Consider the following 11,356-nt stretch of genomic DNA (forward strand, 5'->3'; position numbering starts at 1 on the left):
TTCTTAAAATGAGCAAAAGACCTGAATAGCCATTTTCCCAAAAGACATACAAAAGGCCAACAAATACATGAAAAAGTTTTCAACATCACTGATTATCAGAATATGCAAATCAAAACCACAAGGAGGTACCATCTCATATCTGTTAGAATAACCAAAAGACAAGAGCTGACAAACACTGGCCAGAACATGAAGAAAGGGAACTCTTGGTGGGAATGTAAATTGGCTCAGCCACTACAGAAAATACGATAGAGGTTTCTCAAGATATTAAAAATAAAAATTACCGTGTGATCTAGCAACCCTGCTTCTTTGTAGACACCAAAGGAAATGAAATCATCTTAAAGAAATATGTGCACCCTCACTGCAGCATCATCCACAATAGCCAAGGTATAACAAAAACATTCTACCTTGTGTTCATCAACAAATGGCTAAAGGAAATGTGACATATGTATGTATATGGATATATATATACATGCTGCTGCTACCGCTGCCAAGTCGCTTCAGTCGTGTCTGACTCTGCGCGACCCCATAGACAGTGGCCCACCAGGCTCCCTCGTCCCTGGGATTCTCCAGGCAAGAACACTAGAGTGGGTTGCCATTTCCTTCTCCAATGCATGAAAGGGAAAAGTGAAAGTGAAGTCGCTCAGTCGTGTCCAACTCTTTGAGACTCCATGGTCTGCAGCCTACCAGGCTCCTCCGTCCATGGGATTTTCCAGGCAAGAGTACTGGAGTGGAGTGCCATTGCCTTCTCCAATATATATATACATACATATATACAAAACAATATTATTCAGCATTTAAAAAGGAAACCTTGGCATTTGTGATAACATAGAATAACTTAGAGGGCATTAAGTGAAGTGAGATAAGCCAGACAGAGAAAAACAAATATTGCATGGTATCATTTATATGTGAAATCTTAAAAAAAAAGTCACTCAGAGTTGAATAGTTGCCAGAGGCTGAAGGGGGTGAGAGAAATAGGGAGAGGTTGGTAAAAGGTACAGATTTACAGATATAAGATGAACAACATTGAGGATAATAATAATGTATCATATTACTGAAATTTGCTAGGAAAATAAACTTGTGTTCTCACTTAAAAAAAAAAAAAAGAAAGTATGTGGAAAAAAAAAAGAGCCCAGGTTAATTAATTGGATGTGGAGAATCCTCTCACAGTGTATACATATATCAATTCATCATGTTGGACACTTTATTCTTTATTTTTTTTGAAGAGCTAAACTATCCATAACTGGAAATAATTTTAATAATGTGTGTACAGGGCAACCTCAGTTAGCCAACACAGAACTATAGCTCTAAAGCAACCAGCTCTCTTCAGGCTGAGAAGGCCCATGTCCATCTCAAGGGAAAACAGTAACAATCAAAACAGCAACGAATACTTTTTTTTAAAATTTATTTATTTAAATTAGAGGCTAATTACTTTACAATAAAAATACCTACTGTTTTACTTGTCAATTATACCTCGAGCTGAAAACGAAAAACTGAGCACCAGGTTCCAAAACCACTTGGGCAAGGAGGTTAAACTGTAGAATTAAGACAATGGGCTTTGGAATCTGACTGCCTGGGTTAAATCTTACTCTGCCAACAATTAGCTGTGTGATCTCAAGTTGGTTATTGAATCTCAGTTTCTTCACTGGTTAAATGAGTATGAAACCAGTAACTAGTTCATTGGACTTCCGTGAAAATTCAGTGAGATAATACAAAATATTCAACTGTCCTTGGCACATAGAAAACACTCAACAAATTGCTCACCATTATTAATCATCTATATTATAGTTGACATAATTGACATAAAAACGATAATGTATTATTTCTAGGTGGTATTTTATTTTTATTTTTTTTTATTTTCTTCTTTGTACCTTGCCCTATTTTCCAAGTCAGAGATGCAGGATACTCTCATGAATAAAAAACTTTTTTCTGAGAAAACATCTGGCCCAGTGCCTGGCACATGGATGTTCTTCCAAATGCTTGCTGGAATGGTACCCACTGGCTACCCTCGCCAGCTAATGTCAAATGAGTAATTCACATCCAAGACTGCCGCAAGCTGCCTGCCCATCCTACTGTGGGTCTCCTTAGGGCAAAGCCTCTCCCACATCCTGCTCCATTACCACCAGTAGATTCTTCTCCAGCGCCCCCTAATGGAATAATTTCACCTTAGTCAGCCCAGTGACCACCTTGCCACATGCTGAGGTCACCTATTCAATAAATACTGCTGATTCACTGAATCTAGTATGATAATTTGAAGAATGAAGACATTTGATAAAGTCAGCAGCTTATTGTCCTACATATAGTAAGTATTCCAGTTTTCAAAGAATGATTTCTAACTCTTAATTATGCATCACCACTTCCATCAAACACTGTATACATTCTCAAGGCTTCTTCTACTATAAGAGGTCATCACGGTAGGTTTTCCAAGCCTTACAACACTCACACAATTCACATTGAAAAATGGGTAAGTTGTTAAAAAAAAAAAAACTTTAAGGGCTCAATTTTGGTTTAGACCTATTATAATAGTCAACTTCAAAAGTTAGTTTTGGGAACAGAGACTAATGAAACAGCAACTTCACCACAGTATGTCTACATTTTATGCCATTTTGCTTTTAATTCTCAGCCCAAAGTTAAAAATACAGCATTATGAGAGAATATGAATATACTCCAATAGTCGATAGCTCTCTAGATAAACACTGACAGCTCTATTGTAAAGATTATTATTCTAGATTCAGTTCAGTTCAGCCACTCAGTCATGTCCGACTCTTTGCGACCGCATGAATTGCAGCACGCCAGGCCTCCCTGTCCATCACCAACTCCCGGAGTTCACTCAAACTCATGTCCATCGACTTGGTGATGCCATCCAGCCATCTCATCCTCTGTTGTCCCGTTCTCCTCCTCCCTCCAATTCCTTCCAGCATCAGAGTCTTTTCCAATGAGTTAACTCTTTGCATCAGGTGGCCAAAGTACTGGAGTTTCAGCTTTAGCATCAGTTCTTCCAAAGAACACCCAGGGCTGATCTCCTTTACAATGGACTGGTTGGATCTCCTTGCAGTCCAAGGGACTCCCAAGAGTCTTCTCCAACACCACAGTTCAAAGGCATCAATTCTTCAGCGCTCAGCTTTCTTCACAGTCCAACTCTCACATAAATACATGACCACAGGAAAAACCATAGCCTTGACTAGATGGACCTTTGTTGGCAAAATAATGTCTCTGCTTTTGAATATGCTATCTAGGTTGGTCATAACTTTCCTTCCAAGGAGTAAGCGTCTTTTAATTTCATGGTTGCAATCACCATCTACAGTGATTCTGGAGCCCAAAAAATAAAGTCTGACGCTGTTTCCCCATCTATTTCCCATGAAGTAATGGGACCAGATGCCATGATCTCGTTTTCTGAATGTTGAGCTTTTAAGCCAAGTTTTTCACTCTCCTCTTTCATTTTCATCAAGAGGCTTTTGAGTTCCTCTTCACTTTCTGCCATGAGGGTGGTGTCATCTGCATATCTGAGGTTATTGATATTTCTCCCAGCAATCTTGATTCCAGCTTGTGCTTCTTCCAGCCCAGCGTTTCTCATTATGTACTCTGCATAAGTTAAATAAGCAGGGTGACAATATACAGCCTTGACGTACTCCTTTTCCTATTTGGAACCAGTCTGTTGTTCCATGTCCAGTTCTAACTGTTGCTTCCTAGCCTGCATACAGGTTTCTCAAGAGGCAGGTCAGGTGGTCTCGTATTCCCATCTCTTTCAGAATTTTCCACAGTTTATTGTGATCCACACAGTCAAAGGCTTTGGCATAGTCAATAAAGCAGAAATAGATGTTTTTCTGGAACTTTCTTGCTTTTTCCATCATCCAGTGGATGTTGGCAATTTGATCTCTGGTTCTTCTGCCTTTTCTAAAACCAGCTTGAACATCAGGAAGTTCACGGTTCATGTGTTGCTGAAGCCTGGCTTGGAGAATTTTGAGCATTACTTTACTAGCATGTGAGATGAGTGCAATTGTGCAGTAGTTTGAGCATTCTTTGCCATTGCCTTTCTTTGGGACTGGAATGAAAATGACCTTTTCCAGTCCTGTGGCCACTGCTGAGTTGTCCAAATTTGCTGGCATATTGAGCGCAGCAGTTGCACAGCATCATCTTTCAGGATTTGAAATAGCTCAACTGGAATTCCATCACCTCCACTAGCTTTGTTCATAGTGATGCTTTCTAAGGCTCACTTGACTTCACATTCCAGGATGTTTGGCTCTAGGTCAGTGATCACACCATTGTGATTATCTTGGTCATGAAGATCTTTTTTGTGTAGTTTTTGTGCATTCTTGCCACCTCTTCTTCATATCTTCTGCTTCTGTTAGGTCCATACCATTTCTGTCCTTTATCGAGCCCATCTTTGCACGAAATGTTCCTTTGGTATCTCTAATTTTCTTGAAGAGATCTCTAGTCTTTCCCATTCTGTTGTTTTCCTCTATTTCTTTGCATTGATTGCTGAGGAAATCTTTCTTATCTCTCTTTGCTTTTCTTTGGAACTCTGCGTTCAGATGCTTATATCTTTCCTTTTCTCCTTTGCTTTTCTCTTCTCTTCTATTCACAGCTGTTTGTAAGGCCTCCCCAGACAGCCATTTTGCTTTTTTGCATTTCTTTTCCATGGGGATGGTCTTGATCCCTGTCTCCTGTACAATGTCACGAACCTCCGTCCATAGTTCATCAGACACTCTATCAGATCTAGTCCCTTAAATCTATTTCTCACTTCCACTGTATAATCATAAGGAATTTGATTTAGGTCATACCTGAATGGTCTAGTGGTTTCCCCTACTTTCTTCAATTTCAGTCTGAATTTGGCAATAAGGAGTTCATGATCTGAGCCACAGTCAGCTCCTGGTCTTGTTTTTGCTAACTCTATAGAGCTTCTCCACCTTTGGCTGCAATGAATATAATCAGTCTTATTTCAGTGTTGACCATCTGGTGATTTCCATGTGTAGAGTCTTCTCGTGTTGTTGGAAGAGGGTGTTTGTTATGACCAGTGCGTTCTCTTGGCAAAACTCTATTAGCCTTTGCCCTGCTTCATTCTGTATTCCAAGGCCCAATTTGCCTGTTACCCCAGGTGTTTCTTGACTTCCTACTTTTGCATTCCAGTCCCCTATAATGAAAAATACATTTTTTTGGGGTGTTAGGTCTAAAAGGTCTTGTAGGTCTTCATAGGACCGTTCAACTTCAGCTTCTTCAGCGTTACTGGTTGGGGTATACACTTGGATTACTGTGATATTGAATGGTTTGCCTTGGGAATGAACACAGATCATTCTGTCGTTTTTGAGATTGCATCCAAGTACTGCATTTCAGACTCTTTCGTTGACCATGATGGCTACTCCATTTCTTCTAAGGGATTCCTACCCACAGTAGTAGATATAATGGTCATCTGAGTTAAATTCACCCATTCCAGTCCATTTCAGTTCACTGATTCCTAGAATGTCAATGTTCACTCTTGCCATCTCCTGTTTGACCAATTCCAATTTGCCTTGATTCATGGACCTAACATTCCAGGTTCCTATGCAATATTGCTTTACAGCATCAGACCTTGCTTCTATCACCAGTCACATCCACAACTGCGTATTGTTTTTGCTTTGGCTCATCCCTTCATTCTTTCTGGAGTTATTTCTCCACTGATCTCCAGTAGCATGTTGGGCACCTACCGACCTGGGGAGTTCCCCTTTCAGTATCCTATCATTTTGACTTTTCATACCATTCATGGGATTCTCAAGGCAAGAATACTGAAGTGGTTTGCCAGTCCCTTCTCCAGTGGATCACATTCTGTCAGTTATGTGTAATTATTCTAGATTAGCTCTGCTCAAAGTGTGGTCTCCAGACCAGCAGCCTCAAGACCAACTAGAACTTGTCATAAATGCTGATTCTCAGGTCCTACCCTGACCTAGTGAATCAAAAACTCTGAGACTGGGGCCCAGAAATCTGAATTTTAACTAGTCCTCTAGTGATTCTGATGCAGACTAAAGTTTGAAAACAATGTGTCTAAAAACAGGAATCCAACTAACACCAAACCATATAACTCTTTAAGTACTAGGACAACTATATAGCCAGAGAAGCCTTGGGTATCTGGAGAGTAAGTTTCCTGGGGCAGAAAATGCGCCTCACACAAGCTTCATCTTGCTCAGGGAAGCCTGAAACTGTGGTGATTTGATGATTTCATTGCCAAAGGAAGAGTACAGAGAAGACATCCTTGAGAAACAAACAAGCCATGATCTACAGCAGTGGAAAGTATGAAATATCCTTCTTCATGCTCAAGCTGATGGCAGAGGCAACAGTCCCTTGATGGAATTAAACAGCATGCTGAAATTAAGAATTTGATCCCCTCTGTCTGATTTGCTGGGAAACTTTTGGGAAAGTCACTACCTCATTGTGCCATTAGCAAAACTGCAATTTTTAAAATCCCTGTATGAATGCTTTGGAGCCAGCTGCTACTTACCAGTCATGAACTCTTCAAAGAATCTTCAAAGATGGAAAAATCTCTCAGGACTTCCCTGGTGATCCAGTGGCTAAGACTCCATGCTTCCAATGCAGGGGTCATGCATTTGATCCCTGGCCAGGGAAGTTCCATATGCCATGCAGCCAAGAAAAAAAGAAAGTCCCATCTCTTAGGCCACTGTGAGGATTTTTTACAATTTATAAAACAGTTCCCTATCATCTGTCAAATAACAGAAACTTTGAAATTTTTAATTATCATATTGATGAAATATTTTGTTATTATGAAATAAGTAGTACTAGAAACATCTGGTAATGAAAAAGGTATTACAAAACCAATCTTACTAGGCCTTCAATTATTATCCAGCAAACTTCAATGCCATGAAAGAGAACATGACAGAAACCTACATTCAAGGTTAAGACTGTGAGTGATAGAAAAAAAAAAAGATTAAATAAATATTAAATAAAACCTATTAAAAAGAATAGGGAAAACAATCATTTGCTTAAATTTAGTCATAAATCCTGGTGGCTCAGACAGTAAAGAATCTGCCTGCAGTGTGGGAGACTGAGACAAACAGTGTGGGTTTGATCCCTCGGTCAGGAAGATCCCCTGGAGTAGGAAATGGCTACTCACTCCAGTATTCTTGCCTGGAGAATTTCATGGACAGAGCAGCCTGGTGGGCTACAGTCCATGGGGTTGCAAGGAGTCAGACATGAGTGAGCAACTAACACTTTCACTTTCATACACCTATATACACCAGAGAAATGTGCAAGTTGTAAATATTTCAAATGAAATGAAAAGGAAATTTGGAGAGCTTGGAAATATCACAGGCCACTTTATGAAACTCAAAAGAATAAGCCTGAATTTGGTTCTATCTCCCATGAGGTCAGGAGGACACAGCTTCCCTGAACCTTGGTTACTTCTATAGGGATAATGACAATCATCTCTTGATATTTTTATATGCAAACCTGCCTTGCATGGCTCTCTAGATGGATCTGAATCTGTTGAATCCTAATTCACAATCCATTTTTCAAAGCAAGAGGTACATAACCATTTGGCTTACCCAGATTTTAACAATCACATGATTCCATGTTTCCTGGGGAAAAGGGGTGGGGCCTCCTAACTTTATAGTTGGGGAGCAAATCTCCCACTCATAGATGGTGCTCCCAGTCATGCTTCACACACCAGATTCTGATCTTCAAGACCCTGAGATATAGGCATGACTATTTTATCATTCCCATTTTGCGAGTGGAGAAACAATCAACTGGGCAGTCCCCCAAGATTCCGAACCTTGAACAGAGGGATGAGCTCTACAGAACACCTCTTCTGGGACCAGACTAGAGTCTCAACCAAAAGCAAATGGAAGTGGTTTCATCAAATTGAAGATAATTGATGAACTGATAAAGATCTAGACCCTCAGAAAATCCCATGAGAGAAAGAATATTGGGAGCTTGGGAAACCATAAAGCATGAAGGGAGAAAATGCACTAACAGAAAATGGGACTATTTCCTTAACCCAGAATCCCTCCAAATATATTCTCCCTTCTCCATGGGTACCCACTGCACAGGAAGAGACCATAACCCCCAGACTCCCCCGTGTCTAGGTCTCCACCAATGGATTGGTAATGGAAATGACAGAGAAATTCCTAGTCACCTGCCTGGGAGGACACCCTTCCCCTGGACTCCCACTCTTTCCCTCTGGGAAGGAGGACTCCAGTCCCTCTGGAGGCTGGGACTAGAGACCACGGGAGTAACTGTGGATGCCCAGAGCTGACTAATGGCCTGGGTCTCTGGGTCATAAGTGGGTAAGACACAAACCCTTTGTGGTCTCAGAGCCACTGTATTGTTGGGTGCTGTTATAGCAACTTAACCTCTACTCTACTATTACAGAAAACAGGGAAGGTGAGGCAGGAAGGAGAGAGACCAGAAAAGGTAAACAGTATGTTATGAACCCATCAGAGTCTGTAGTATAGAAACCTACTTCATTATACAGGGAAGGGATGAGAGAGAAATCAGCTTCAGTAATTAGGCCTTTGCCATCCACTTAATGAGAAGAGAAAATATTTAACAAACTGTACATAAACACTATTTTGGCAAAAAGTAAACAAAATACTGTTAAGTATATAAAAACAAAATGGTCTGGATAACAAATAAAAAATATTAAGACAAATTGCCAACAATTTGCTGGATCATAAGAAAATAAGGACATTATAAAATTCCTTAGGTGCTATTTTTAAACAGCCAGAAAACCTGGCTTGAAATTATTAACCATGATGTTTTAAAATATAGCAGTAAATAATAGGTATATAAAGAATGAGCCATGTGGCCTTTTCAGGAGGAATCATGCATGGCAACTTATTAAAAGCCCAGGGTTACAGGTTCCATCTAATCAAATTAGTAGAAGCTTGTCCACGAAGATAAAGACCAGACTAATGACAGGCAGGAAGGGCTGCAGCTGTAGGGAAAGCCTTAATGAGAAGGATGGAGCAAAGTGCTGGGTGTGGTTGGCTTAAGTCAATTAATATAATAGATCAAATAAGTATTAATGAGATAAAACCAGCGGGCACCTCACCTTTCTTCTACAGTTTAATGAACTCCACAGCTTTGTGGATATCATCAGTCTTAGCACTAAACCCAAGTCACCTTCATTTCTTGAAATGTAAAGCCTGTAAAGGGAGACTATAGATTTGAAAGTGCCAGGCTTTCCTATAAAAAAAGAGTATTCTGTCTCCCAGTGAATCACCAAGAAAAAGTAAAGTTTTAATTGACAACCTCGAATCACAAGAGTATCCAAACAAAAGAATGAATCTTGGCTTAAGTCATGTTATGTTAGCTTCCCAAATAAAATCATCATTAATAAACCTTTGGTTACTTATTATTCTTCCTCTTGACTTCCTGATTAACTCAGAAGAGGTAATTAGGTCCTAGTGCAGCAGGAGTCTGTGACCAAATATATTTATAAAACGAGAAGCGCATTTTAAAACTTCCTGTACAAATTTCTGAACTTTGCTTATAGAACCCACACCAATGATTAAAAACAATAATGGAGGAGAAGGAAAAACCACTTATTGGTACTAAAGCCTTTACTGTAATAAACCAAATATATTTACAATTTATACAAATGTTTAACCTTCAACAAAAATACAAAAAAAAACATTTCACAAGATGCAAAACCAGGAAACAAGTTCATTGGAGACACCACTGATCTACCAAGGACAGATAGGAGGGAAACCACAAGGAACAGAAAGGTAATCTCGGCAGACCTCACAGAAAGAAAAGGATGAACTCTGCCTGGGCCGGCAGGCTCTGTTTCTGGAGCCTCCAACCCTCACCCCTCTGTCCACGTTGCCTCGGTGCTCCATTTGGTCTAGGTAGATAGGTGACCTTCTCTTGATGTGCTCGTTGCCTCCTCTTTGTAGACGCAAAGTAGTTTTGTGTCAAGGTTTGGAAACAGGTTTTTGTGTTTTTAAAGTTACGACTTTTCTATTTCTACAAATTCAAAACATTTTGGCCCAATTCAACTATAAACATTAAACCACATAATGTTTTCAGTAGATGACTTCATAGACTGTAGCCTTCTTGTCCCCTGAGCCAGTGACAATGTATTTGTCATCCACAGAGATGTCACAGCTGAGCACAGATGAGGACTCTTTGGACTGGAAGAGAAAACAATGGACATGTGTTTGGTGTGGAATAGAGATGCTCCAGGCCCTGTCCCTCCAAGGCACCTTTACTTCCAGCATCATCAGGAACACTGTAGTCCAACTGTTGCCATTCTGGGTGAGGAGCACTGACTTACCTGGAATATACTAGCTCCATAGGGGGTCCTCCAAGCATTGAGGAGGTTATCTTTTCCAGTACTCACAAACCATTTACCTAGAATTAGCAAAGGAATAGGTAATAAGATCAAAATTCCTGGTATATATTAGCTACCTGAACTTAATCAAACTCAGAGCATTGTTTAATTATGAGCTATCATGCCCAGGGGTGTGACATAAGTAGAGAAGGCAGGTTTTAAATATGGGCTCCATTGTGAACCACCTGTGATCTTGGGTTTAATCAAAGCGGTGGCAGGGACCATTTCAGTCCCATTAGCCACTGGAAACATGACAAGTAGCTTTACACCCAGCACACAGTGGGTCCTCTGTCAATCAATGAAGTTGTTTTCTGTTAGTCTCCTTATGATAAATGGGACTAGAAAGGATTGAATGAGGAATCTAAGTTAAATGGCAGATAGGATATATGGCACATAGAATGTGGTCAGTATAATGTGATAGCTATTAATCCACCCTTCATCTCATGAATAAGTATTCCCCATGAACTTCTCTCATATTCCTCACTGCAGACTGTAATGGTCTGGGCGCCCCGAAATGCTCCCTTCTCTGACCATGGGCTCCTCATCCTGGTCAGTCTACAATGACCTGCCCCATTCTCCTACAAATTCCCACCCATCCCCCTCAGAGGGGTACCTAACTGCCCTCCACCCACACTTCTGATTCTCTTTACTAAAAACAAACATGCGTCAAAACCTTGTATTAGGCAATTTTATCGCCTGCTGACTTTTCTCAAATTAGGGAAACAGACCGAAACAGACATCACTATGCTCTGAGGGACAATTTTAAGACAATAGAATGATTGCATCCAGCTGCTCAGAGAACAACATTTTTTCCAGATATGATCTCCACTGTATTTTTTTAGAAGTATTTTCCATTTCAGCCACCGGCATCCTCCAGTTTCCTTTCAGCTGAACTCACCACAATAAGCGAATTTTAGGGACAGCACACAGCTCTCGTGGAGATGCAGCTGGTACTTGTCAGGTTTGTTCACGTGGAGGACTTCCACGTTGCTGCTCTCCATGCCCACAGCCAGCCACTCCCCAGTTGGGCAATACCCA

The 11,356-nt window shown here is 40.4% G+C and overlaps 1 protein-coding gene across 4 annotated transcripts in view; it reads right to left on the reverse strand.

Moving 5' to 3' along the window:
* Window positions 1-9,527: 9,527 nt before the first annotated feature.
* TLE1 (transducin-like enhancer of split 1 (E(sp1) homolog, Drosophila)) overlaps window positions 9,528-11,356 on the reverse strand; it is a 92,411-nt gene continuing 90,582 nt past the window's right edge. For all 4 annotated transcript variants that reach the window (XM_010851151.1, XM_010851152.1, XM_010851150.1 and 1 more), the window contains exons 18-20: window positions 11,217-11,356; window positions 10,262-10,338; window positions 9,528-10,118 (exon numbers count right to left, since the gene is read on the reverse strand). The exon at window positions 11,217-11,356 is cut by the window's right edge and continues 3 nt beyond it. In XM_010851151.1, the coding sequence (XP_010849453.1) occupies window positions 10,011-10,118; window positions 10,262-10,338; window positions 11,217-11,356 (325 nt within the window). In that variant the 3' untranslated portion in view covers window positions 9,528-10,010. The remainder of the gene's footprint in view (window positions 10,119-10,261; window positions 10,339-11,216) is intronic.

The sequence above is a fragment of the Bison bison genome, unplaced genomic scaffold (genome assembly GCF_000754665.1).
Source record: "Bison bison bison isolate TAMUID 2011002044 unplaced genomic scaffold, Bison_UMD1.0 scf7180017864298, whole genome shotgun sequence".
NCBI lineage: Eukaryota > Metazoa > Chordata > Mammalia > Artiodactyla > Bovidae > Bison > Bison bison.